The 27,762-nt window shown below is 45.2% G+C and overlaps 1 protein-coding gene across 1 annotated transcript in view; it reads left to right on the forward strand.

Moving 5' to 3' along the window:
* Positions 1-27,762, forward strand: part of LOC147109121 (protein phosphatase 1 regulatory subunit 37) — a 414,327-nt gene that overhangs the window by 90,296 nt on the left and 296,269 nt on the right. The window contains exon 9 of the mRNA XM_086002746.1: positions 21,108-21,249. Within this exon, the coding sequence (XP_085858872.1) occupies positions 21,108-21,249 (142 nt within the window). The remainder of the gene's footprint in view (positions 1-21,107; positions 21,250-27,762) is intronic.

Genomic DNA, 27,762 nt, shown 5'->3' on the forward strand with positions numbered 1-27,762 from the left:
CAAAGCCCTGCAGACTGACTAAGAATTGAGCTCTGAATGGACTTACTCAGTTTTTGCTTAACAGCAATTATAATCTGTTACTTTAAAAGGACAAAGTTTAACCTCAGCAGCAGAATAATAGATTGTGCTTTACACATGGTAATGCTTCTGTTTTTATTAGATAGCATATCATCCCAGTTACGCAGAATATTACAACTAGAATCCTTGTAAAAATTGTAAGATACATAGGTCGCACTTTACATCTCATACCGTCACACATTGACATTTCTGTCCCATTCAAATAAAATGTATAAAGAGATGAAAGCTAGTCATTTCCAATCTAGAGAGAAAGTATTAAAGCAACAGGAAAGGATGAACAGGCTGGGTCTCTTTTCTCTTGAAAACATAAGGCTAAGGAGTGACCTAATAGCGGTTTTTAAAATTATGAAAGATTTTGATAGAGTAAACACAGAGAGAATGTTTCCATTTGTGGGGTAGAGTAAAACTAGAGGCCATCAATATAAGATAGTCACCAAGAAATCAAATAGGGAATTCAGAAGAAAGTTCTCGACCCAGGGAGTGGCAAGAATGTAGAAATCGCTACCACATGAGTAGTTATTGTAAATGGCATAATGGGAGATAGTATTTTGTTATTTATTCTGTACTGCATTCTGTCATATATTAGGCTTCTTGTTGGGCAGAATTTGAGTGACGGAGAAGACTAAAGCAGTAGATATTTCTTGCCCCATTGCCATTATTTCTCTTTCATAAGATCATTTTGCAATGAGTAAAGGTCTTTCGGTCCATCAAGCCTCACTGCTTCTACACTCGATGTATAGCTATCTTAGTTTGGTCTGCCCCTTCCATCCAAAATCTCTGTACTGTATAATTTTCCTAAACCCTAAATGAGATTTAAACTCGAGAAACTCTTCAATTGCAGTTAAATGCTTTACCAATGTGCTTATACATCCAACTGTTATAATGAACTCAATTAAAATAAGAATTAGAACACCAATTTCTTCATATCTTCACTGTATTACTCCAGTAATAGTAAATGTGGATGCAGTTCTCGCAATCAGTAAAGCAAGCCACACAAAAGATACCACAGACAGCACGGAGATGAATTACCAGTTAATAATTTTTTGGCGGTTCTAGTTGAGTCAGAACAGCTCCCTGTTGTTTGATCTTTAATATCCACCTGAATTAGGCAATCAGCATCTTTGTTTAAATATCTCAGCTGAAGGATGGCACCTCTGACAATGGAGCACTCCCTCACTGTTGCACTTGCATTATGTGTTCAAACTCCTGGTGTGGGGCTTCAACTCGTAACTTTCTGGCCCAGAGCCAGGAGTGCTAGTATCTGCGGCAAACTGATACACTTATCACCATGTGTTTGGTTGTGCCATTCAGCAGCTATGATCGGTCGTATCCAGTGCCTGTTGTTCGAGTGAGCAGCTCTGTGCTTCTCTGTTCCATCAGGATTTTTCATTTTCCAGGTCATTTGTGTAAAAGTCGGATCGCTAGGTTGTGAAGGATAGAATACTAGAGCCAAGTCTTCAGTCGCTTATATGCCTTTATTTACAAAGACATACATGACATATTGTGCACCCCCAAGATAACCGTCCCCCACGTCCCGCGCCTGTTCCCATATATATGACCAAGAGGGTACCTAATTAATACCCAGCACCTGAGTACAATTAACACCCAATTACTATACACCACCTGAATATAGTTAACAGATTCTCTTCTCTCTCTTTAAATAAAAAAATAAACTTTATATATATATTTATATATATATATATTAATACAGCCAAAGTTTCAAAAAATTAAAGACTTCCATACTCTGTACAAAGCATTACATTGTGAGATGACCCTTCCCCAGGACCCCATATAATTTCTTTGTACATGCACTTCTTTTAGTAAAACAAGCCGATAGTTGATGGCTTGAATCCACCCATTTAATTTTAGAAATTTCCTTTCTCTCCAGCATTCGTTTCAAGCCAGCAAGGTCAATCCATAATCTTTTCTCACTCACACTTTTCGTAGAGTGTACGTTATCCCACAGTGAACGATTGTCTACATAGCATTCAATGGGTATACTATCTTCAGTACTCCCATTGTACTGGATGTCACTCAAGGTATTTGCCAAATAGAATCCGATATCCACCCCCTCCACAAGAGCCAGTGTTTCAACAACCCTTTTTATTTTCTTAGCTTCCCAAGCTAACAGACAACATTTCCCATTCTCACCCATAAGAAACACTATGAAACTAGCTGCACTATAATACCCATCAGGAAGATTAGCATGTGAAGCATCGCTAAAGGTAGCTAGCTTCATGTTCTTTGGGTCACTTAAGGATGGGAACTTAAGTGTGCATGTATCCAGATTTATTTTGTAATGTTTTATTTTCCCTTAAAACATTCTCTACTATGGGGTGTTTCATTGAAGTACTTAACTCCAACAGATCAAAACTAGCATCTGGTCTCGCCTGAGTGCACAACCAATTCAAGTGACCAATCAAGCTTCACAATTGCTCTGTCTCTTCTTCAGATATAACATCACCTTTCTGTGATGACCTAGTATGATTAACTGAGATGGGAATAACACTCTCTAAATAGGGCTGTTGATTTAAAGTTATACCAGACCCACTTTGCTAAATATCTAAACCAATATGTTTAAAAAGCCCCACAGGCCTGACTCCCAATTTTAAATTCTACTCTAATCTTATTAATGACAAATTTCTCAAATTCTGCAGTACCACCCCATATGAAATCATCAACATGCATCATGAAGATGCCTGAAGGTTTCCTTTATGGTACCAATAAAACATTGCAGGATCTGATTTTAGTTGAACACAACCTATTTTCAGCAAAACAGATCTCACCGAACAATACCATACCCTGGCAGCATCATTCAGGCCATAGATGCATTTGTTTAGTTTCCATAGTTTTCCTTCTGCATCTGCTGCCTCTTTAAGCAGTTTCAGAAACACTTCTTTCTGAAAAGTATCGCCCTGCAGAAATGTGGCTTTTATGTCAATTGACCTACACTCCCATGAATATGTGGCCAAAAGAGCCAAAACGATTACTTTTCCAGCAGTGAGAGAGTCCACTCTAACATCTGTATCACCCAGTTTCTCTTCAAAACCCCTAGCTACCAACCTCACTTTAGCCTGATAAATCCCATCTGCAAGGACTTTTTCAGTACAAACCCATCTATGCGACAAGGCTGGTTGTCCCTTATCTGCTACCTCAGAATAAAATCCAAATTTTTTCCAACTATCTAACTCCCTTTGTTTTGCCTCTCTTACTTGTTTATCTTCAAGTTTATTGGCAGCCATGAAAACTTCACGATCTTGAGGACTTCTACTTCTAGTTCCGTTATGTGACTGGTCTGTGCTCTTTGTTTCATTGTCTGATCTATTCAAGCTGCGGCCTCTACTTCCTCTATGTCTGTAGGGACTAAAACTGCGAGATCTCCTTCTTGCACTCTTTCTCTAATTTGTGATTGTTTTCTGATGTGAGAGTCACTTCCGGACTCCCTATTACTACTTGTACTGCGCTTTCTTAATTTCCACTCTTTCACCCCATTCTGCCAAGCCATGGACTTCGCTTCTTGGCCATCATCCTGAACATTCAACCAAAATTCAAACCTGCCAGTAAGCTTTACCTGCACGTCCCAAAATTGTCGCATCTCTCCATTCATTAGTCCCTTCTGGAACATATGTCACCTGTGTTCTCACTTTGGGTAATTGTTCTGTGAATGTGATAGTTCTGTCATGTGTGTCATGATCACTCACGTTACCACTGTCCAGCCCTTGATCTACCTCATTCTGTTCTTCAGGACCCTCCTCAAAAATCATGAACATTTGAGCTACAAGGTGCCTTGTTTACTTCTATCAGCTGCTCAGAGTCCAAGATTTTATAATTAATTCCAATTAATCGTGAGGAATGAACCTTAACATGTTTGACAAGTAATGTCTTACCATCATGACCTATTACCTTACCAGAGCCTTTCCATTCCCTATGACCCTCTGTTATAGTGTACCAAATTTCCTGAATTGAACTCTATCTCAGATGGTCTAATACGATGCCTCAGTACTCTACGGATTTTCTCTGATACCTCAGCCTTGATAAAAGCCTGTCTCCCTGCAAGCAAAGCATTTAAATGCTCAGAAAATATGGCATTAATTGTAGTACCTTCTAGAGCAGGAGGATTATCACAAAGAACAGAAGGTAATTTGGGATTGCGCCCATAGACTTGTTGGCAAGGGCTATATCCTCCAACTATCTGAAGTGAACTCTTTACGTGAACTGCCTATGCTAGGGCAGTTGACAATTTACACTTTGGTCGATCAGCCTAAATTTTACGTACCATGTTATCAATCACAGCATGATTCCTTTCTCAAAGACCATTGCTAAAAGGGCTCTCAGCTGCTGTATTCATGACAATGATATTCATATTCTCACACATATCTCTGAACTCCTCATTAGCAAATTCACCTCCATCATCAGTCCAAAACTTTGCTGGTGTCCCAAGTCCAGTCCCTATCCATTTTTCCATAATTTTATCTATAATAACCTTCTCTTTATTATATATTAGTGTAGAAATACTAAATCTCATAGCCAGGTCATTAAAATGTAAGATGAAAACATTTCTCTCTTTGTCCCATACCTTTAGATCCATGGCAACTACCTTGTTAAAGTCACGTGCCAATGGAAGAATTATAGTAGGACGTGGGAGCGTCCTTCTATACTTCTTACAGATTTTACAGTTCTCACTAATCTCTTCTATTAGCCTTGTATACTCCTCATCAACTATACCTGCATCTATTAGCAGGATTTTTAAACATTGACAAGTAGGGTGGGCAAATTTTCTATGTAACTTTAAGACAATTTGTTTCTTTTTCTCTCTCTTATCTTTATCGCTTGATGCCATTAATACTTGCCTAAAACTCTGACGAGAAACATCAGGTTTTGTTAAAGGGATACAATAATGTCCTGACTGGGTAAACTGCAGATCAACCGATTTCCCCAAAATAATTGCCTTACCATGTCAAGTTCCAGTTGTGCCTTTTTCATGGAAGGTTTACTCAAAAGCATAGGTATCTCACTAGAGACTACATCTGTACTTATAAAATGGCTTACTCCAGCTATCTTACATGGAATTACCACTCTCTTGAGTGACCTCAATGTGTTGTCATCGCCAAACCTAAAGTATGTAGTATTTTTATATTCCTTAACCTTGTGTCGATCATCACTATTTAGTGATCAAGATAACATTTTAACCAATCTATCCCACCTGCAGTTGAAGTACATGCACTATCTAATACCATACAATTGAAGGAATCTGCGACAAATACATTCATTACAGGATTAAAACTCCTTGCCAGTATTATATGTTCATATTCATCATTATCTTTATCCTCTTCCTCAGAACTACTTTCTTCATGTGTCATTTCAAAGACCTTGCATCTTTGCTCTGGGCAATTCGCCACATAATGATACTTAAAGTCACATCTAAAGCATCTATTGACTTTTCCTTTGGGCATTCCTGGAATTCATTCGCCCATTATTACTGTCCCAATTTCGTCTTCTGTTGATGTAACTGAATTTTCTATATGTGCTTTCCTCACCATTCTGTCTGTCTTTATTCCTTCCGTTCCATTGACGCCTGCGTCTGGTATCTGGAATATTTTGAAACCTGGTAAACATTGAATCTTCTATTCTTTGTATCACAGCGGAATGCCTTATTTGTTCTATGAAAGCTGAAGGGAATGACTGTTTCCTCATGAATTTTTTTAAGGCAGCAGACATCTGATCCAATGGAGTCTCCTTTTCCGAGAACTGGATGCCAGTTGGGACCAGTTGCCTGTCCATATGAGACACCTTCGCACAATCTAGTAATTTAAATGAGAGTACCGATCCAGGGATTCCCAAACTGAACTTTGTCAACTTTTTGTACAGTTTGTTAAAGTCCATGATATACTCTTCCATTGAATGACCATCCGTTTTCTGAAAGCTATCAAATTCTGACCAGGCCGCATAGGCATTTAACGGGTCATCTTTCTAGTAGATTTTATCCAGGAGTTCTATTAGAGGGTCAAAACCTTCGTCATTATCCATCTCAGAAAATACCTTACTTCTGATTTTATTTCGTTCAGGAAGCGACAACACTAAGACCATACCTTGTTTTCTCTTTGGTAGAGTAGTAACCCGTGTCCATATATCAACCTCATTGTTCCACTGGTCATCCGATTCAAACTCTGAGAACATCAAAGCACCATGACAATTTAAACTTGCTTTCTGCAATTTTCCACAATGGCCACTAGGCTTTCAAGTTTTATGACCCCCCCCCCCCCCCCCCCCCCCAAAAAAAAATCATAGTTTCCAACCTCCACCTTTAGGCAACCATTATCTGCTACCATGTAAAAGTCGGATATTCAGGTGGTGAAGGACAGAATACTAGAACCTAGTCTTCAGTCACTTACATGCCTTTATTTACAGAGACACACATTACATACTGTGCACCCCCAAGATAAGTTTCCCCCACTTTCCGAGCCTGCTCCCATATATATGAACAAGAGAGTCCCCAGTTAATACCCACCACCAATGTTCCCTCTAATTTTTATCTTTGGTGCGCGGTCCCTTTGCTGCGCATGCGTGGTATCTTTTCCAGTGGAACAGCTGGTGAGCGGCCTGTGCAGAACCTCCCAATCAATGCGCGGGCACCTCCGCAGCCTAGGGTAAACATTGCCCATGACCTGAATACAACCAACACCCAACTGATATACACCATCTGAATACAATTAACAATTCGATCATGGGCAACATTTTCCTTTACCTAGTTATAGACATCCCTAAAATACTTGCAGCTATCTTTCAATGTTTCCTTAACCTGAGATATTTTCTATCTTTCAGACTATGTCGCTCAGGCTATTTTCCTTTTCTGGGAGAGAGGGAGTTGGAATCGCTGCAGATTTCCAAAATGTAGCTCCCAATTTTCAGGGCTTGTTTTAAGAGGATTTTGATTGGAGCAATCCGTCCATTATTCTTGTGACGTGTTTCTGCCACGTTCTACGTTTGTCTTGGTTATGCAGTGGAGTGCACTGTTTTTAATGTGGATGTGATTAATAGTGAATTTGCAAAGCAGGATTGGTGCAATTTGTTCCTGCAGCAGATTGAGATTGTGTACATTTGACTCAATTTCAGTGCCTATAAAGAGAAAAATGTTACTCTTGGAGTGTTGAAAACTTGATTTGCAAATACAAAGTGATATGGTTGACAAATTACTATGGTGTAGGAAGCAGAGCTGGGGTTTTACCCTGAGCTGAAGCTGTGAGACTGTTGCACTGCAAACTAGGAACAGTTGACCCTCCCAAAGCTGCTGGGATTGGCCTCCTTGAACATTTATTGTGAGCTCCCAACCGGGATTGTGCATTCCACAGGGTCCTCACTGAATGTATGGTGAGGGTGGGGGTGGAATGCAATGCACCTGCAGCTGTAAAAGCAGCTGCCAATAAATTTGGGAAGGCGTTTTTTTTTTGGCAGCAGTAGCCTCATGGGCAGCAAATGGATCATTTATATGGCGAATTTCACATCCTCAGGGCATTCCAAAGCTTTTCACAACCAACAAAGTACTTTTGAACTCACTTGTCATGTAGGCAAATGCACAGCAAGGTCCCACAAATAGCAATGAGATAAACAGATGGTCAATTTTAGTGGTGTTGGTTGAGGGAGAAACATTGGGCAAGACAGCTACTCGCTCTTCTTAAAATAAGGTGTCATCGGCAGTGCTATCAAGCGCCACTTACTCACCAATAACCTGCTCACGGATGCCCAGTTTGGGTTCCGCCAGGACCACTCGGCTCCCGACCTCATTACAGGCTTGGTCCAAACATGGACAAAGGAGTTGAATACCTGGGGTGAGGTGAGAGTGACTGCCCCTGACATCAAGGCAGCATTTGACCGAGTGTGGTATCAAGGAGTCCTAGTAAAACAGAAGCCAATGGGAATCGGGGGGAAAACTCTCCACTGGCTGGAATTATACCTAACACAAAGGAAGATGGGCGTAGTGGTTGAAGGTCAATCATCACAGCCCCAGGACACCACTGCAGGAGTTCCTCAGGGCAGTGTCCTAGGCCCAACCATCTTCAGCTGCTTCATCAATGACCTTCCCTCCAACATAAGGTCAGAAATGGGGATGTTCGCTGATGACTGCACAGTGTTCAGCGCCATTCACAACTCCTCAGATAATGAAGCAGTCCATGCCAGCATGCAACAAGACCTGGATGGTGTTCAAGCTTGGGCTAATAAGTGGCAGGTAACATTCACGCCACAGAAGTGCCAGGCAATGACTATCTCCAACAAGCGAGAGTCTAACCAACTCCCCTTGACATTCAATGGCATTACCATCGCCGAATCCCCCACCATCAACATCCTGGGGGTCACCATTGACCAGAAACTTAAACAGACCAGCTTCATAAATAGTGTGGCAACAAGAGCAGGTCAGAGGCTAGTTATTCTGCGGCAAGTGACTCACCTCCTGACTCCCCAAAGCCTTTCCACCATCTACAAGGCACAAGTAAGGAGTGTGATGGAATATTCTCCACTTGCCTGGATAAGTGGCAGCTCCAGCAACACTCAAGAAGCTCGACACCATCCAGGACAAAGCAGCCCATTTGATTGGCACCCCATCCACCACTTTAAACATTCACTCCTTCCACCACCGGCGTACCTTGGCTGCAGTGTGTACCATCTACAAGATGCACTGCAGCAACTCACCAAGGCTTCTTCGGCAGCACCCCCCAAACCTGCGACCTCTTCCACCTAGAAGGACAAGGGCAGCAGGTGCATGGGAACACCACTACCCCCAAGTTCCCCTGCAAGTCACACACCATCCTGACTTAGAAGTATACAGCCGATCCTTCATCGTCGCTGGGTCAAAATCCTGGAACTCCCTACCTAACAGCACTGTGGGAGTACCTTCACCACACAGACTGCAACGGTTCAAGAAGACGGCTCACCACCACTTTCTCAAGGGCAACTAGGGATGGGCAATAAATGCTGGCCTTGCCAGCGACGCCCACATCCCAAAAGCGAATTTAAAAAAAGCACCATGGTATCTTTTATGCCCACTTGAATAGGCAGATGAAGCCTCCGTTTAGCTTTCATCTGAAAGATGGCACCCCCAACAATGCAGCGTTCCCTCAGTACTGATAATGTGCTGAAGCCTCTGGAACAGGGCTTGCACCCACAACCTTCTATTTCAGCCATACGACTGTTACCATTGAGCCAAGGCTGACAGTGTGCATTGCTGGAAAGCAATGTCACCTGATCCTACCAAGAATCCCAGCAAGTATCGATTCAGCTGTGGAACTGGTCCTTCAAGAACTGGGTCGAAGGAGAGTGGCCTGTAGGGCGTTCCAGTGCATCCTGCCCATAGGATAGCCATCCAGTTTGTGTGGGAGGAGGTGGCCCAAATGGTCAATACCATTTGCCACATTCAGAAGATTTGGAAGCATACGAGGAAGCTTTTGTTGATGAGCGACTTTAATCGTACTCTCCGTTATTAATGTGCAAATTGTCCAGCAACTTGTGGCGAGGAAGAGATACCCCGAGAATTGCAAATTTCCACAAGTTCCTGGATGATTTGCGCCGCTCTGCTGTTAGCCTCGCAAAAACGGGAGCTCGCCCTCCCTGTGTGTTTTGTGAAATTGCTGCATTTGCGCATTAATTCCCCTTAAACAGGCAGAGAAATTTAGGGCTAATACTTAACAGCGTGAGTAACTTTTAAATGAGGAGATTTGTGTTCCTGCATTGCCAATCTACCTCTCAAGCTCAGATAGGGAACAATTTAAACTGTGGAGTCTCATTCCTGCAGATAATAAATTGTTGTTAGAGATTTTCAAAATTTAAAATTGGGGGAGAAATTCGGTATCGCCCCGTTTGGGGTGCTAGTATTGGCGGTGCGCAAAGTTTAGCGCCAGGCGCAATTTATCACCACCTTGAGCGATATTGGGTAGCTGCGCCCCTGAAGGTGATTGCGGCGCTAAATCAGGCGCTGCACGATAGTCTTAAGGCGCTAACCCAGCGGCGCGACGCAATTTCTCCGGGGGCGGTCGCAGCACAGGTGCTGTCAATTATCGATTTCACCCAGACACGCTGGCGCCGGCCAGCTCTTAAAGGGGTGGATCGATTATCATCTGCAGCCACACTCTGCGCCTTGTAGGCCTCAAACTCGGCGGCAACCTACCTGTGGCGGCCAAAACTTCAACCACATGGAGAGGGCCAGGGAGAGAGCGCAGCGCTTCAGTGAGGGGGCATTGGATGCTCTGGTTGGCGCAGTGGAGTGCCGGCGATCTCTGCTGTACCTGGAGAATGGCAGGAGGCCTCAACACATCGAATACCGCAGAGCTTGGAGGGAGGTTTCCCAAAGAGTCACCTCCAGCAGCATGGTTCCGAGGACTCCTGTGCAATGCAGGAAGAAGTTCAACGACCTCACTCGTGTCTCGTCAGGGTGAGTGCCTTTTTCAGAATCATCTTCATCCCTCCATCTGCACCTCACTTTATGGCCAGAGGGTGTGCAAAGCCCCAATGGCCAGCTGTCATCCAGCACCCATGGCCCATTCTGGAAACACACACGCACATTCAGCTCAGTGCATAATGTAAGGGCTATTCGACCATGGGAGGCATGTGATGCCAGATCAGGGCAGCATGTTTCATCACACCCCGTCCTTTCTCTTGCAGGCCAAGCTGGCGAGTAACCGCAGGCAACAGCTTTGGACCGGAGGAGGCCGGCCTCACCTGCAGACCCTTGCAGACCTGGAGGAGCGAGTCCACTGGATCGTCGCAAGCCGGATGAGTGGCCCCGTCGCCTCTGGAGATGCCGACCCTATTGTGGACAGCGATGGTAAGGTCATCACCTTTTTGACCTCTCTCCTGCCACTTGTTCCCCACACCAGCATGCTTTTTCACTCTCGAGCCAATTCAAAGCATTACAGCACTCATGCATCCCTTGCTGCCACCTTGTCCTTTCGCTAAAGCCACTCTTGAACCTCCCTGCTTTCAGATGCTGCATCACCAGCTCGGGAGGCGGGCCCTCAAGCTGCCACTGCGACTGACTCCGGAGGCGACGAGGAGGAGGAAGCCGGATCTTCCGTTCCACCCTCAGGCGAGCCAGCTAATTTCCAGACTTGGGAGACTCCTTCCCTGGAGGGGAGCGGGGGGTAATGGTCTGAGGAGGATCCAGCTCCAGGACCCAGCGGCCTGCAGCAACGCGAGGGGGGTAGGGAAGCTCGGGGGCCGTCTCCCCGGAGGGCGAGTCAGGCCACGAGTGCTGCTGCACAGACCGCAAAAGAAGTGCGTGCCCTCACTGAAATGAGCACCCAGGCTGGGCTGAGGCACACTGAGCTCATGGCTGCAGTGGGAAGGATGCCCGAATCCATTGAGACACTGGCAAGGAGTGTCCAAGACTTCAGCGCAGCACAGGCAAGGAGTGTGCAGGACTTCGGCACAGCACTGGCAAGGATTGTCCAGGGCTTCAGCGAAGCAATGGCACCTGCCACGCAAGTGCTGAGTGCTGCCACGCAGTCACTCGCTGGTCTCATGCAGATGCAGATTGAGGCCACGCGAGCACTGTCTGCTGCCACCCTCGCTGGATCAGGCAGGATTCCCCGGGGCCCTCGCCGCGCCACAGCAGGCCAGCAATCTGTGCACCAGCCGATTGCTGCGCATGCTGCGGTGCTGCCCCGTCAGAGTGCCAGTGTGTCGGCCGACCAGGGAGCTGCTGTCCGCTCTCAGGATGACAGCATTCCTGATGCCACCACTGGCACTTCTCCACTGCAGCTGCCACCACCTGTAGGACAGACTGCTGCCGCCCATGCAGAGTTGGAGCAGTCAGCAGCCAGGCCCTCCAGGCCCAGAGCTCGTCCAGGCCATCCCTCAGGGACACCTGCGGTTTCGAACAGTCAGCAGGCCTCCCCTAGCCTTGCTGCAGCCACTGGGGTCCCATTACGGAGGAGCTGCAGGGCGGGAAGGGGCCAATTCCGAAAGGGAAGCAGATCACCATCGAGGGGGAAAAAGTAGAAGGTGCTGCAGATTTCTGTTATTTGTTTCATTCAAGGCCGAGGATGCTGGGAGTGAGAGACACTTATGTTTTGGACAGTCTCCCGGGTGTGAGAGGAACTTATGTTTTGGACAGTCTCCCGGGTGTGAGAGGCACTTATGTGGCAGTCTGTTTGTTTTGCTTTTTGTTGCCATTGCTTTGTCATGCGGGAAGGAAACACATTTTGTTAAATAAACATCTTTCTTTATTCACAATGGCCATGTCTGTTCTTTGCACAAATGTTTCCCTTGCTTAGGGGTAGCAGAACGGTTCCATTCATGTTCTTGGAATGGCAGCAAGCATTCCCTGAGAGGGGCCTAGAAGTGACTTGCTATAAGCCTCTGACGGACGGCCCTTGCAGTTTGTGCCTCCCTCCCATCTTGGTGCTGCTCCGCCTCCTCCTCCTCCTCCTCCTCCTCTGCTGGTGCTTCAATGTCTGGTGGCATTGGCTGGGTCCTGAGGATTGCCAGGTTATGCAGCATGCAACACACAACCACGAAGTGGGAGACTCGCTCAGGTGAGTACTGAAGGGCTCCTCCGGAATGGTCCAGACAGCGGAACCGTTGCTTCAGCACACCGATTGTGTGCTCAATGATGTTCCTGGTCACTTGATGGCTCTCATTGTAATGTTCTTCAGCAGGGGTGCTGGGCGAACGGAGCGGGGTCATCAGCCAGGGGCACAGAGGATAGCCCTTGTCCCCGAGAAGCCAGCCTCCTGGGTGAACCGGGGCCTCGAAAAGGTCTGCCACAGAAGTCTGGCGCAGGATGAAGGCATCGTGGCTGCTGCCTGGAAAGTGGGCATTCACAGCGAGTATCAGCTGTCGGCAGTCACAGACCAGCTGCACATTCAAAGAATGGAACCCCTTTCGGTTGCGGAAATCCTCCGCATTCTCTAGAGGTGCCCGCAAAGCCACATGCGTGCAGTCAATGGCGCCCTGCACCACGGGGAAGCCCACTATCCTTGCGAAGCCCTCTGCGCGCTCTCGCTGCTTGTCCGGGGTCATTGGGAACGAGATGTACTGCCGTCTCCTTCTAAAGAGGGCATTAGTCACTTGGCAGATGCAGCAATGCACCGTGAACTGTGAGATGTTGGCAATGTCCCCAGTAGCGGCCTGAAAGGAGCCGCTGGCATAGAAGTTTAGAGCCACAGTGATCCTCACAGCCGACAGAGATGTCCTGCACCTTAGTTGAGGCTGCAGATCTGGCTGAAGTAGGTTGCAGAGCTCAGTGACCACCTCCTTACTGAAGTGCAGCCTTCGGAAACACTGCTCCTCCGACATGTTGATGTACATAAACTGTTCGCAGAAAACCCTGGCAGCGTAAGGTCTCGTGTGGCGACGTCTGTAGGCCCTCCTCCGTCTGGCCATGCCTGCCACTCTATCCCTGCGTCTCTGTGCCCTGTCAATATGATTGAGAAGCACGACGTTTCCATCCAATGCAGCCCCCATAGTAAGTGCGCACTGAAAGTTATGCCATTTGAGAAGCTCACCAACTGCAAAGTGATGTTCAGAAGGCTAAAGTTCCTCAGCCAGTGCTGGCTCACTGCAGAAATGGCTCTCCGTGTGTAGCTGAGCAAGTCTCTCTCTCTCTCAAAGAAGTTGTGGTCCAAAAATGGCTACCACTAATAATCCAGGAACAGTCCCCTTTAAATAGCGCCCCCCCAGCCCGACAGCGACTGGGAAACGTTCCAGGTAACCTGTCCTTGTTAGCGCCAGGCGGAACGGAGGGGGGCGCCACTGAATTTCCGGTCCGGGGCGCCCCAAGTGCGTTGCACACTGAAATTACGTCATGATCTGCGTGCGCCGGTGAGCGGGCGCTACGGTTTAGCGCCGGCTCTAAATGTCTGCTCAATATGGGAAGAGGCGCAGGGTTCGCTGTGCCCGGGCGCTAGTTGGTTAGCGCCCCGCTTCTCGACCTCTTTAGGCGCTAATGGGTGGCGCAACCAACCGAATTTTTCCCCCAAAATGTTTCAATTTTTTTCTTACCTTTCCTTTCTGTCTCTTTTTGCTATCTCTCTTAATCCAATCTTTCATTCCCTCTCTTTATTTCTCTTTCTGCACCTGATTTGACTCATTAAATCTCATTAGTTACGGAGATAGACTGTTGGTCCTGTCGTTCCCAATGCCCTCGAAGCACCGTTGCCCTCGCCGCGCCGTTATCAGCTTGCACTTCCAGCAACTTACAGGGCAACAACATTTTCAAGCTGCAGTGTAAGGGAGAAAACCTAACTAACGGGGCATGCCCGCTCCAGCTAATTCTGGGCCAGTATTGTGTAGGTAAGTAACACAGGCAGATAAGCATCCTAAGAAGACTCAACATCTGCAATGCTGATGGTTCTGCTTTGTATTTCCAGCATTTGCAGTTTTTATTTTCATTTCCAGCATTTGCAGTTTCCTTTTTTTTATATTCAATTAAGTGGGCTCTGTTTATAGCGGAGGGGATGGTTTTATGAGTCTTCACCGCAGGCGGGCGAGGGCACCTGCTGGCACCAAGGACTACTAAAATTACCCCTAGGACATAACAGGAGGATACAAGGTTTTAAGCATTTTAAGGGGGGGTTATGTGACTAAAATGAAACACCATGTCATTCAGCAGGAGATGCTATAAAATTCAGATACTTGTACTGGCATGTAGGTAACATAAACATGCAGCATTGTAATATTTCGAATTGATAACTATTTATCTATTTCTAATCTCCTGATTCTAGCTAAATTTTTTGCCACACCAGCCCAGCTTTCAAAAGTTAGGCACTGAAAATAGGCTGTAAATCTGAGTGGATCGTTTCTCATGAAAGCAAAATATTCCACATGTACTAGTTTAATGCAAATTAGATGTCTGTAATTAGTTCTAGAGTGGTAATTTAGTGCACAAAAATAATTATTCAAAACCTGTTTTTTCCAATTAATGCCCAAGACAGAAAAGTCTGGTTTACCCTTCCCCCCCTCCCTAAAGAAAACAAAAACATTGTGCTAATATATCATTATATCATCTAAACAAACTTTTAAATAGCCAGGCTGTAAAGAAAATGTTGTATAATGTGTTTCATGTGAAGTATTTTTCTATAAGATTCCCTGAGTAAAAAGGACATTGCAGTATCTCAGGAGTGTGTGGGTTAATTACGTTCAGCCAGCGTATATTATGGCTTGTTTCATTGGCTTGTGGAATTGGGAGGAATTTTCCAAAGTTTTTCTTGGAATTTGGGCCATGGGATTTTTCGCATCCCCAGGAATTAGCGGAATGAATTTTATGATTCAATGCTCCCAATGCAGAGCCTCACATGATAGGACCACCTTTGTGAATTCCAGAGTAACGGTCATTGCCTCCACAATGGATAAGGAATCACGCAGTCCACAAATCAAGTACAGTAATCTCTGCCCCCAAATCCCGACATGCACTCCCAGCACCCAAAACCCTGTGCCAGCAGTGCTAAATCAGAAAATATTACCAGCAGTTGGGTAAGACAGTGTGTAAAGTGTTGTCAGCCATGGCTCAATTGGTAGCCCTCTCACCTCTGAGTTAGAAGGTTCAAATCCCACTCTAGTGACCTGAGCACAAAATCAAGGCTGACACTCCAGTGCAGTGTTGTACTATCGGTGGTGCCGTCTTTCAGATGAGACGTTAAAGCGTCTGTCCTCTCAGGTGGACGTAAAAGGTCCCAGCGCACTATTTCAAAGAAGAGCAAGGGAGTTCTCCGCAGTGTCCTGGCCAATATTTATCCTTCATCCAACATCACTAAAACAGATTATCTGGTCATTATCCCATTTCTGTTTGTGGAAGCTTGCTGGGTACACAATGGCTGCCGCGTTTTCTACATTACAACAGTGATAACACTTTAACAGTACTTCTTTGGCTGTAAAGAGCTTTGGGACGTTCTGAGGTCATGAAAGGCACTATATAAATGCAAGGCGTTCTTTCTTTTCTTTTAGTGGACATTTCAAGCATTAATGGGCCTGGCTATCTCTTGTTATGTAAAGAAGGTCCTTTCATCAGTACCACTTTTGCAAACCAAACATTAATAAGAATTATTGCTTGAAGATGCCCCATGGCTTAGTGAGTAAATAAACTGGATGGTAGGCACTGAGCCACATGGACAAGGACATCTCGGGTTGGATCCCTTATCTGTCCCAAATTGGCTGCTATCAGTTGAGGCGGGGTAGTGGCGCACTACTGGCCTCAGCACCCCTGGGTTAGGAAGTGGAACATTCAGCCTAGATTTCCATTCTTAATTGCTATCCAGCGAACCCTGCAAGAAAGCGTACATGTGTGGGCGTGTGGTGGGGAGAAGATAGGGTTCAGCTGTGGTGTCCCCCACAGTCCATCACCCTGCCAACACTCATTGGGCCTGAATTTGTGGTCGGCGGCGTAGCTAAGGAGTATGACATCGACACCGCAAGTAAATCTGCACCTACCTTGTGTGATCCTCCCTGCGAGAACATTGTTTAAAATGCTGCAGAGTTCTGTGCAGCGTACTCCCCCACGGAGCCCAGGAGCACACCATTGTGCATATGCGAACCTGGGATAGAAACATAGAAACATAGAAGGCAGGAGCAGGAGTAGGCCATTCGGCCCCTCGAGCCTGCTCCGCCATTTAATGAGATTATGGCTGATGATCCAAATTCAGTACCCTGTCCCTGCTTTCTCCCCATATCGCTTGATCCCTTTAGCCTTAAGAAATATATCTAACTCCTTCTTGAATATATTAATGAATTGGCCTCAACTGCCTTCTGTGGTAGAGAATTCCACAGGTTCACCACTCTCTGGGTGACGAAATTCCTCCTCATCTCAGTCCTAAATGGCTTACCCCTTATCCTTAGACTGTGACCCCTGGTTCTGGACTCCCCCGCCATCGGGAACATCCTTCCTGCATCTCATCTGGCTAGTCCTGATAGAATTTTATAAGTTTCAATGAGATCCCCTCTCATTCTTCTAAACTCTAGCGAATACAAGCCCAATCGACCCAATCTCTCTTCATACGTCATACCTGCCATCCCAGGTATCAGTCTGGTGAATCTTTGCTGCACTCCCTCCATGGCAAGAACATCCTTCCTCAGATAAGGCGACCAAAACTGCACTCAATACTCAAGGTGTGGTCTCACCAAGGCCCTGTACAACTGCAGCAAGACATCCTTACTCCTGTACTCGAATCCTCTCGCTATGAAGGCCAACATACCATTTGCCTTCTTAACCGCCTGCTGCACCTGCATGCTTACCTCCAGCGACTGGTGCACAAGGACACCCAGGTCTCGTTGCACTTCCCCTTCTCCCAATCTATTGCCGTTCAGGTAATAATCTGCCTTCCTGTTTTTGCCACCAAAGTGGATAACCTCGCATTTATCCACATTATACTGCATCTGTCATGCATCTGCCCAATCACACAACCTGTCCAAATCATACTGGAGTTTCTCTGCATCCTCCTCACAGCACACACACCCACCCAGCTTTGTGTCATCTGCAAACTTGGAGATATTACATCTAGTTCCCTCGTCTAGATCATTAATATATATTGTGAATAACCGATCCCTGCGGTACCCCACTAGTCACTGCCTGCCACTTGGAAAAAGACCCGTTTATTCCAACTCTTTGCTTCCTGTCTGCCAACCAGTTCTCTATCCAAGTCAGTACTTTGCATGCTAATCTCTTATGCAAGACCTTATCGAAAGCCTTCTGAAAGTCCAAATACACCACATCCTCTGGCTCTCCCTTATCAATTCTACCAGTTACATCCTCAAAAAATTCCAGTAGATTAGTCAAGCACGATTTACCTTTTGTAAATCCATGTTGACTTTGTCCAATCCTGTCACTGTTTTCCAAGTGTTCTGCTATTACATCTTTTATAATGGACTCTAGCATTTTCCCCACTACCGATGTCAGGCTTACCGGTCTATAATTCCCCGTTTTCTCTCTACCACATTTTTTAAATAGTGGGGTTATTTAGCTACCCTCCAATCCATGGGTACTGTTCCAGAATGTATAGAATTTTGGAAGATGACCGGCAATGCATCTACTATTTCTAGGGCCACTTCCTTAAGTACCATAGGATGTTGATTATCAGGCCCTGGGGATTTATCGGCCTTGAATTCCCTAACACCATTTCCCTACAAATACTGATTTCATTCAGTTCCTCCCTCTCATTAGACCCTATGTTCCCCGACATCTCTGGGAGGTTATTTGTGTCCTCCTTTGTGAAGACAGAACCAAAGTATGTATTTAATTGGTCTGCCATTTCTTTGTTCCCCATTATAAATTCCCCTGATTCTGACTGCAAGGGACCTACGCTTGACTTCACTAATCTTTTTCTCTTCACATGTCTATAGAAGCTTTTACAGTCAGTTTTTATGTTCTCTGCAAGCTTACTCTCATACTCTATTTTCCCCCTCTTAATTCCTTTGTCCTCCTTTGCTGAATCCTAAACTGCTCCCAATCCTCAGGTTTGCTGCTTTTTCTGGCCAATTTATATGTCCTCCCCTTGGATCTTATGCTATCCCTAATTTCCCTTGTTAGCCACGGTTGAGTCACCTTTTTTTGTTTTATTTTTATGCCAATCAGGGATGAACAAACTCTGTAGTTCATCCATGCGATCTTTAAATGTTTGCCATTGCCTATCCACCGTCAACAGGATCACGTGGGGCAGTGCTCCTTTTACTTCCTGACTCTTCGCCTATAAGGTACAGCTGAGCCCTTAAATGCAAAGTGACAATGGGAGGGATTCACTCATATAGGATAAGAATGGAAATGAAACCATGAGGTAACTGGAAGATTATTAATATTGAAGGCGGGCTTCTTTTCTTTCTCTCCTTTCATTTTCCTCACTTTATAAAATAACAGTAATAAAAGATAAAAACAAATATTTTAAATTCCATCCTAATTTCAAGAGTTCTAAATTTTCACATCTGAATTGCATTTAATTCCACTCATATTTAAGACAGTTTTGAAACTAATTTGAGCCCGGATCTTTAAAAGCTGACCCATTACAAAGGGGTCCCCAAATGCATTGAATGGTAATCTGCATGATTGAGCCGAGGGAAACGGCCGAGCCCTTTCAGATTACAGTTGATAAAAAAAAACCTGAGAAAGTGCTTCAGAGATTCAGAGACAGCCTGAAAGCATACGCTTGCCATTTTTGGCATTTTACAAATTAAAATTAAATGGAACGTACCCTGCTGTGGATTTCCAAAATTTCCTGTTCTTATTTAATGCAAGATTTCCAGCACTCTGTTCTAAAATAGTCTGTTCCGGTCCCCCTTACGCTGTCCAACAGGCTTCCAGCGCCTGTTTGCACTAGTCTTAAAAATTTTCAACGTAATTAATTCGGAGTAGCTGGGCAATTCGCCCAACTTTTCGCCAGCACGTTGATTCCTATCAGGAGGTAAAAGATGCAGTGAAACCCCTGTGTAGTCGTAACTTCCATATCGCAAGTTTGGGATATAGCACGTGCCCCGAACTTCCAGTCAGTTTCAAAGGCGTAGTCTGACAGTTCACCGTCATAGCGACCGCAAATTCATTGTCTATGCTCACACTTGAAAAATACCACCTGGGTGAGGTACTGGCACCTGGGGAACTAGACCCCTGTATGAGTCAGTGCCTTCAGGAGAGGAAGAAATGAGAATCTGGGGGGGAGGGGTGGGGGGGCAAGTAAAATAATTATTATTACAATTAGTATCTTTAGTCTTGAAATTACACCGTGAGATAATGGGCCCAAATGCTTATTTTAAATAGACCACTGAAATGGCAAGAGTGTATTTCAGACAAACGCATCTATTTATCTCACAATGTAATTTAAAAGCTTGGTTTTGAACTGTGTCTTTCGATTGATATTTGGTTGTTTTTGTTAGAACAGTCCTGACGACACGAGAGAGAAGGCCTGGAGGAGTTGACAGTAAGAGGGGGCGAATTGGCACCAGCAGAGCAGCAGTGTACTCAGGGGGAGGCTTGATTTTGTTATGTGTTATATGTTGTAAGCAGAGTTGTTTTGATAGTGTTGAGACAATAATAACGGAAGTGCTGTCTCCTGTAGTGTGCTCTTTACCTGATGTTACATGTTTCATAAGCTTGTTTGTGCAGCGGAGGTTCCCAGCCCGAGGCACTGGATAAATCCTGTTCCCAGCGCTCTCTTCTGCAGCCTGCAAAATGGATTTACAAAGCTTGTAAACTGGCAACAATGCGCATATCGGATTTTCGCACAGAATTTCTAGACTTCAAGGTTTTGCTAAGTGTTGCTTCCCCTCCTGTTGTACTGGCAGAAGTGGGAGATGTCCCTCCCAGGTTGAAAAGATGACAGTTTTGAAATCTTCACTTTCCTGGTCCCTCAGTAATGTCCTGATGCAGTACCTGATTTCCACCATTAAGTGCTGTTATTGAGCTATGTAAATGCTTCAGCAGCTCCCAGTGGCAGAAACTGCAGAGTTACAATGTAGAACATCTTTCTCACAGCCCTGACGTAGCTCAAAGAAACAGTAATACTTTTTGATGCTGCCTGACCTGCTGAGCATTTCAACAACAGCGACAATAACTTGTATTTATACAGCGCCGTTAATGTCGTAAAACGTCCCAAGGTGCTTCACAGAAGCGTTATAAAACAAAATTTGACACCGAGCCATAGGAGGAGATATTAGGACAGATGACCAAAGGCTTGCTCAAAGAGGTAGGTTTTAAGGAGCATCTTAACGGAGGAAAGAGGTAGAGAGGTGGAGAGGTTTAGGGAGGGAATTCCAGAGCTTAGAGCCTTGGAAGCTGAAGGCATGGCCACCAATGACTGAGTGATTAAAACCGGGGATGCTCAATAGGCCAGAATTAGAGGAGCACAGATATCTCAGAGGATTGTGGGGCTGGAGGAGATTAGAGAGAGTTCCAGCATTTTCTGTTCATATTTCAGATTTTCAGCATCCACAGTATTTTGCCCTTTGGTAGTACTTTAACCTGGATTTTGCACTGGGGAAGTCCAAATCCCTGACTTTACTGTAAGCATTTGTATTAGACAGCAGGTATAACACAGTTTTTATTTTCTGTATTGTTTCCCTTTTAGCCAAATTTAACTTGTCTGGAGACGCTGAACCTAGGTCATAATCCGCTCAGCAACGAAGGAATCCATAGACTTAAAGAAGCATTGATAGCTAATCGATCAATTGTACGATTAGGACTGGCATCAACAGCAATAACCTGTGAAGGTAATGTCTAGAAATGGTGTGTGAAATCGTATGTTCAAATTGCAATTTTAAATTAGGCCACACGCAGGGCTAGAAGAATATATCAACCTTCCTTGCATCTCCGTATATGAAGAAAGGTCTAGTTGTGCACTCTAATTACGGTGGTTCTATGATATATCAGCCCACATTATATGTTAACATAAGACATAAGAAATAGGAGCAGGAGTAGGCCATTCGGCCCTTCAAGCCTGCTCCACCATTCAATAAGATCATGGCTGGTCTTCCACCTCAACTCCACCTTCCTGTATTATCCCCATATCCCTTGATTCCCTTAATATCCAAAAATCTATCGATCTTGAACATACTCAACAACTGAGCATCCACAGCCCTCTGGAGGTAGAGAATTCCAAAGATTCACCATCCTCTGAGTGAAGAAATTTCTCCTCATCTCAGTCCTAAATGGCCGACCCCTTATTCTGAGACTGTGACCCCTGGTTCTAGGCTCCCCAGCCAGGGGAAACATCCTCCCTGCATCTACCCTGTCAAACCCTGTAAGAATTTTATATGTTTCAATGAGATCACTTCTCATTTTTCTAAAATATAAGGAATGTAGGCCTAGTCTACTCAATCTCTCCTCATAGGACAATCTCCCCCATCCCAGGAATCAGTCTGGTGAACCTTTGTTGCACTCCCTCTATGGCAAGTAATAAAAACAGAAAATGCTGGAAATACTCAGCAGGTCAGGCAGCATCTGTGGAGAGCGAAACAGAGTTAACGTTTCAGGTCGATGACCCTTCGTCAGAACCCCAGCCAGGGGAAACATCTTCCCTGCATCTACCCTGTCAAGCCCTGTAAGAATTTTATATGTTTCAATGAGATCACCTCTCATTCTTCTAAAATATGGGGAATATAGGCCTAGTCTACTCAATCTCTCCTCATTGGACAATCTCCCCTACAATTCAATTCAATTCAATTCAATTTTATTTGTCATATATGCAGCAGACGTGTGTACTGCACAATGAAATGTTGATTTTTACGAGTCCTCCCAACATTGGAATAAATATGGCATAACAATGATAAAAATATTAATAGAAATACTAATAGAAAGACAGTAATAATAAATAAAACAACAGTAATAAATAATAATAAATTAATCCTTCATGAGTCTTATGGCCTGGGGGTTAATCATCGACCTGAAACGTTAACTCTGTTTCTCTCTCCACAGATGCTGCCTGACCTGCTGAGTATTTCCAGCATTTTCTGTTTTTATTTCAGATTTCCAGCATCCGCAGTATTTTGCTTTTGTATTCTTCCTTAGGTAAGGAGACCAAGGCCTAGAAATTGGGGAACGCTGGAAACCTGCCGGCCAGGGATAACGGCCACCGGCCGAGAGAGCGCGGGCAGTCCCAGCATTTTGGTACTGCCTGCTCATTCTAGTTGATTTTGCAGCGCGAATCTCAGAAGGAGGCCAAAGGTCGCCTCTGTCTTCCGCTCGCAGTGTAGGGGAATGGGGAAGAAAGGACCGACCCGAACAGTTGCTCTACGTGCTCCAAAATATTAGCTGCCACCCAATGTTTGTGGATTTTTTTAATAGTTTATGATATGAATGCATCTGCATTCTCTGTAACACTAATCTTTCCCCAATGGTTACTCTTGAAAGTGTTGAAATGTGTAGTAAACGTGGCAGCTTTTAATGGGTTTTGCATACACAACACAAAATTATTGATTAATAATTGGTTATGGAATTTTGAAAAAATTATTTATAATTCCTTAAAATCTTAAGCAGTTGAGCCCAGATTTGCTAACGGGTGACGTTCTGGTGAAGCTATCATCATAAAGATAAAAGAGATCTTCAGAGATCAGCTTCAATCATTGCTATGGAGTTCACCCATTGCTTTACTGACCCACAAACATTGCAGGCCTCCCGGAAAGCTGCCAGCAAATGCTAATCCCTACCCACCCCACCTCCCCCGCCTCCCCCCCGCTCGCCCCCCCCCCCCCCACCCCACTGCTACTGACGGGGGAAAAAAATGAAAGTTTAAAAGAAGAACCTTGGCAAAGGAGGCGTTTGAAGTTTCAGCATCCATCTGAAGTGTTTTCCACTTGTCAGCATTCCCCATCTTCGTAAGTCCTGCCAGAATGGCCGTTGACGCTACTGAAACACCTTTTAGCAGCAGCACTCACTGGCGTGATTTAGTGTAGGTGGCAATGGGAGCGGAGAACTCCAAAATGGATGGGCTGGCATCAACTTGGCGTTGCACGCTTATTGTCGTCACGCTCCAACTCATTAAAATACTTTTACTGCTGGCAGGCAAAGGCAGCGCTGCCGACCTGCCGAAAATGGCAGCCACCGCGGAACCCGCCACCAGCTGACGGAAGAGCGCCGGCCGCCGTTTATTCGCCATTTCATGCCGGTAACGGGTGGCACAAACCGCCCGAATTTCTAGGCCCAAGACTGTAAACTTGTCTCTAGCCAAAACCTATTAAAAGGGCAATACTCTTAGTTACAAATGCTTAATTTTAATCTTTATATTTGTTTAAATTAGTTAGCATCTTTTCATTTATAAAAGTAACAAAACTTGGATTCAGGGTTTTGGGTGCAAAAGTTGCTGGCCATTGATGACTTAGCAGGGCAACCAGTGAACAAGTTGCCTTCTGACCAGTAGGAGGTGGGATTGGATCCCAGTGCTACCTGCTACTTGAACCTGTTTTTTAGCATTATCAGTGCACAGATGGTTCACCAGGTGATGTGTTGCTAAGAATAGAAGTGCTTCAGGTTGGAATGTTGAAGAAAAACTGTGATTGTCCGGCCCATCCAGCTGGAATCTTTCCTCCTGGTTAGTGAAGAATCAAGTATTTGCAGCCCATTATCCGTCTATAGCCCAGACACTCTTAACTTTTCAACTGGGGAACAGGCAGCCTTTGAAAGATATTGAGGGGTTGAATTCTTGCTGTGTGATATTGGTAACACGTTCATTTGAAATTGCTCTGTCCACTATTTTAACTGCGGCGTTACCTGGTTTAAAATAAATGGGTTAAGTGCTTTGTTAAAATAGCAGGCAGAGCAATTTCATGCAAACATATTGGGGGAAAAATTCGGTTGATTAGCGCCTCCTGTTAGTGCCCTAAGAGGGCGCTAATGGGGCGCAAAGCAACTAGCGCCCTGGTGCGGTGCTGCTTGCGCCGCTCGCGAAATTGACCAGACATTTTGTGGCGGCACTAAACACTACCGCTCGATCTCCTGCGCCCACAGATTGTGATGTCAGTCGAGCGCGCAATGCCCCGGTAGCGCCCCGGACCGGATATTGAGTGGCGCCCCATGCCTTTCCACCTGCTGCTAACAATGACAGGTAGAGGGGAACCTTTTACAGTTGGAAAGGGACTGGGGGAGCGCTATTTAAAGGCGGCCGCTTCCTGCCTTTTTTTGTCGGCGACATTTTTGCACCACACATTCTGAGAGGGAGAGAGACTTCTGGAGAGATTCAACGCTGTGTGAAGGAGTTTTGGGTACTGAGCAGCACTTTGCAGGTTCATTTTGATTTGACCTTCCTTGTATTGATTTAGAAAAGACTATGGGGGCTGCACTCTGAGCTCTTTCCCTGGGCCTCTCCATTGTTCTTCCCAGCAGAATTGATGTACAGGTCTCTCCAGGCCGAGATTCAAGGCTGCAATGAGCAGGATGTGGCTGGAGAGCAAGATCAACCCTTCCCTTTAAGAACTGGCCGGCGCCAGTGTGTCTGTGTTCCATTGCTGACTGACATCACATGAGCTTCGCCAGCGCTCTGAGGTAGCGCCTCGCTCCTCGGCGTTAGCGCCTTAAGAGAGGTGTGTAGCGCCTGATTTAGAGCTCAAATCATCTCCAGGGGCGATATAAGCCAAGTTTGCAGTTAGAGGCGATAATTAGCGCCAGGTGCTAAACTTTGCGCCCGGCCGATAATTGCGCCTCAAACGGGGCGATACCGAATTTCTCCCCATTGAGTCATTTGTTACTAACATTGCACAGTGTGACTTTTAAGGAGTAACAAAAATAGAAAGCGCTGGAGATACGCAGCAGATCAGGTGCATGCGTCGAGAAAACACAAGGCAGTTGACGTTTCAGGTGTAAAACTGTAATGTATTATCACATGGTTTAGTATGAACATGCTCAGTTTGCTCTGGCCTAGTAAACAAGCACATTGACTAGCAATTCATCATGTCTCTGTCCTTCATTTGTTCTACCTGCATATATTATAGTTTTGGCGACGAGAATGGGATCCCAAAGCCATTTTTAGGGATCATGGAAGGACACAGTGTTCAACCTTCGAGTGGAAAAGTTTAAGGTGAATTTGTGACACCTAAACTGATTTGTTGCAATGTTTTACTATTAATGCTGATGCAGAATTGTTTGTGCTTCACCTTCGCGTGTATGTATACACAGCAACAGCGGCGTTGATTCCCACAGGTACACAGTTAGCATACTGAGTCACTGTTCGACGGGATCGAGAAAATCATGGCTGCACCTAAGGGATTCATCGGAAGACTTGGCATGGCCTTTATTGCAAGGGGGTTGGAGTATAAGAGTAAAGAAGTCTTGCTACAATTGTACAGGGTCTTGGTGAGACCACACCTGGAGTACTGTGCACAGTTTTGGTCTCCTTATCTAAGGAAGGATATACTTGCCTTGGAGGCGGTGCAGCAAAGGTTCACTAGATTGATTCCTGGGATGAGAGGGCTGTCCTATGATGAGAGATTGTTTAGAATGGGCCTATACTCTCTGGAGTTTAGAAGAATGAGAGGTGATCTCATTGAAACATACAAGATTCTGAAGGGGATTGACAGGATAGATGCTGAGAGGTTGTTTCCCCTGGCTGGAGTGTCTAGAACTAGGGGGCATAGTCTCAGGATAAGGGGTAGGCCATTTAAGACTGAGATGAGGAGGAATTTCTTCACTCAGAGGGCTGTGAATCTTTGGAATTCTCTGCCCTAGAGGGCTGTGAATGCTGAGTCTTTGAACATATTCAAGGCTGAGATAGATAGATTTTTGGACTCTAGGGGAATCAAGGGATGTGGAGATCGGGCGAGAAAGTGGAATTTTGGTCGATGATCAGCCATGATCTTATTGAATGGCGGAGCAGCCTCGAGGGGCCGTAAGGCCTATTCTGCTCTTATTTCTTATGTTCTTGTATACGACCGAGCTCACGATTCAGTTCTTACATTGAGCGGATGGAGCTGAATAACATTATTGAGACCAAAGGTGCAGATGAGAATGTTCAAGCTCAAAATAAAATAATTCGTGAATGGAAGAAAGCAATTTTTTTGATGGAGTTCTGGCCAGATATCTACAGAATGTTGACAAACCTACTTGTACTGGTCTCGCTAGACGTACTCTTATCCAGTTATCCAGTCAGCTAAACACTCATTCAAATAACTCCTCGAGAAACAGGGTGCGGTTTTGAAGCTTTACTTGAATAAAATTGCGAAACTGTAAACAAAGACAAAGGGCTGGATTTTCCTAAGCCCCTGGAGTCGGGTTGGAGGCGTGCGGGCGATAAAAATCGGAGATCCGGGGGTCCCGACCCCATCCCGCCTCCAACCCGCCTCCATGTCAATTTCATAGGAGTCGGGTTGCCGACAAGTGCTGGAACCCGACTCCCAGAGGCGGGAAGGGATTAAAGGCAATTAAACTGCCTGTTAACAGGTAGTTAACAGGTAGTTTTTAGCCTAATCGCGATTTTTATTGCAGGTTTGTGGGCTTCCCGACAGCTCCAAACCATGAAAAGTTTTCGAGGCGGGACGTGGGTCTGAGGTCTTGGAGGGGTCGAGATGCCCAGTGTTCAGGTGAGTGAGGGGTGCAGGAGTGCAAAGGTAAGTGTTTTGCAAGTGTTTAAAGTGTTTAAATAAGTTTAACTTACTTTTACTTACCTTTACAGGAGTCCTGCATTCCGGTGTCGGGAGTCGGCTGCAAGAACCACAGAAGCTCCGATTTAAAAAAAAAAAATCAGCTTCTTGGTTTCTGCAGCAAAATGATTTTAAAGTTATCCTGAGAAAGGACTGAGGCTGAATTAGCAGTTCTTCAGTGCTTGACAGCTTCAAACAGCTGTTAAACACTGATATTTCATCTGCCAAAAGCTTTTGACAGATGAAATGTCAATCTCTGACGTCACCTGTTGCCGGGTGGCCCTTAATTGGCCTGCTGAGCCCACAGGGCGGGCTCAACAAGGTCAATCAGAGGAAAATCCAGTGGGTTGGCCACATCTCCATGGAGGCGGGACAACAAGCCCGAATGTGGGTTTCCCACCTCCAACCCGCCCCCGTAGCAAAATCCAGCCCAAAGTATGTTTTGTACACAGAGCTGAGTACTATACATTAGATGTTACATAAGATACAAACATGTTTATGAAAACAGAATAGACTAACCGTATAAGTAAATAGCACTGAAGCTAAACCTCGGTAGCTAACAGCTAATAAACTTCTATGGAGAAAGTATTGTCAAAATACTATGCCGACAAGGTTGTTATCATGTTACTAAACAAGGATACTCACAGACATTGCGTC

Source organism: Somniosus microcephalus, chromosome 12 (genome assembly GCF_052327205.1).
Source record: "Somniosus microcephalus isolate GS21.2 chromosome 12, FLI_Smic_1.0, whole genome shotgun sequence".
Lineage (NCBI taxonomy): Eukaryota > Metazoa > Chordata > Chondrichthyes > Squaliformes > Somniosidae > Somniosus > Somniosus microcephalus.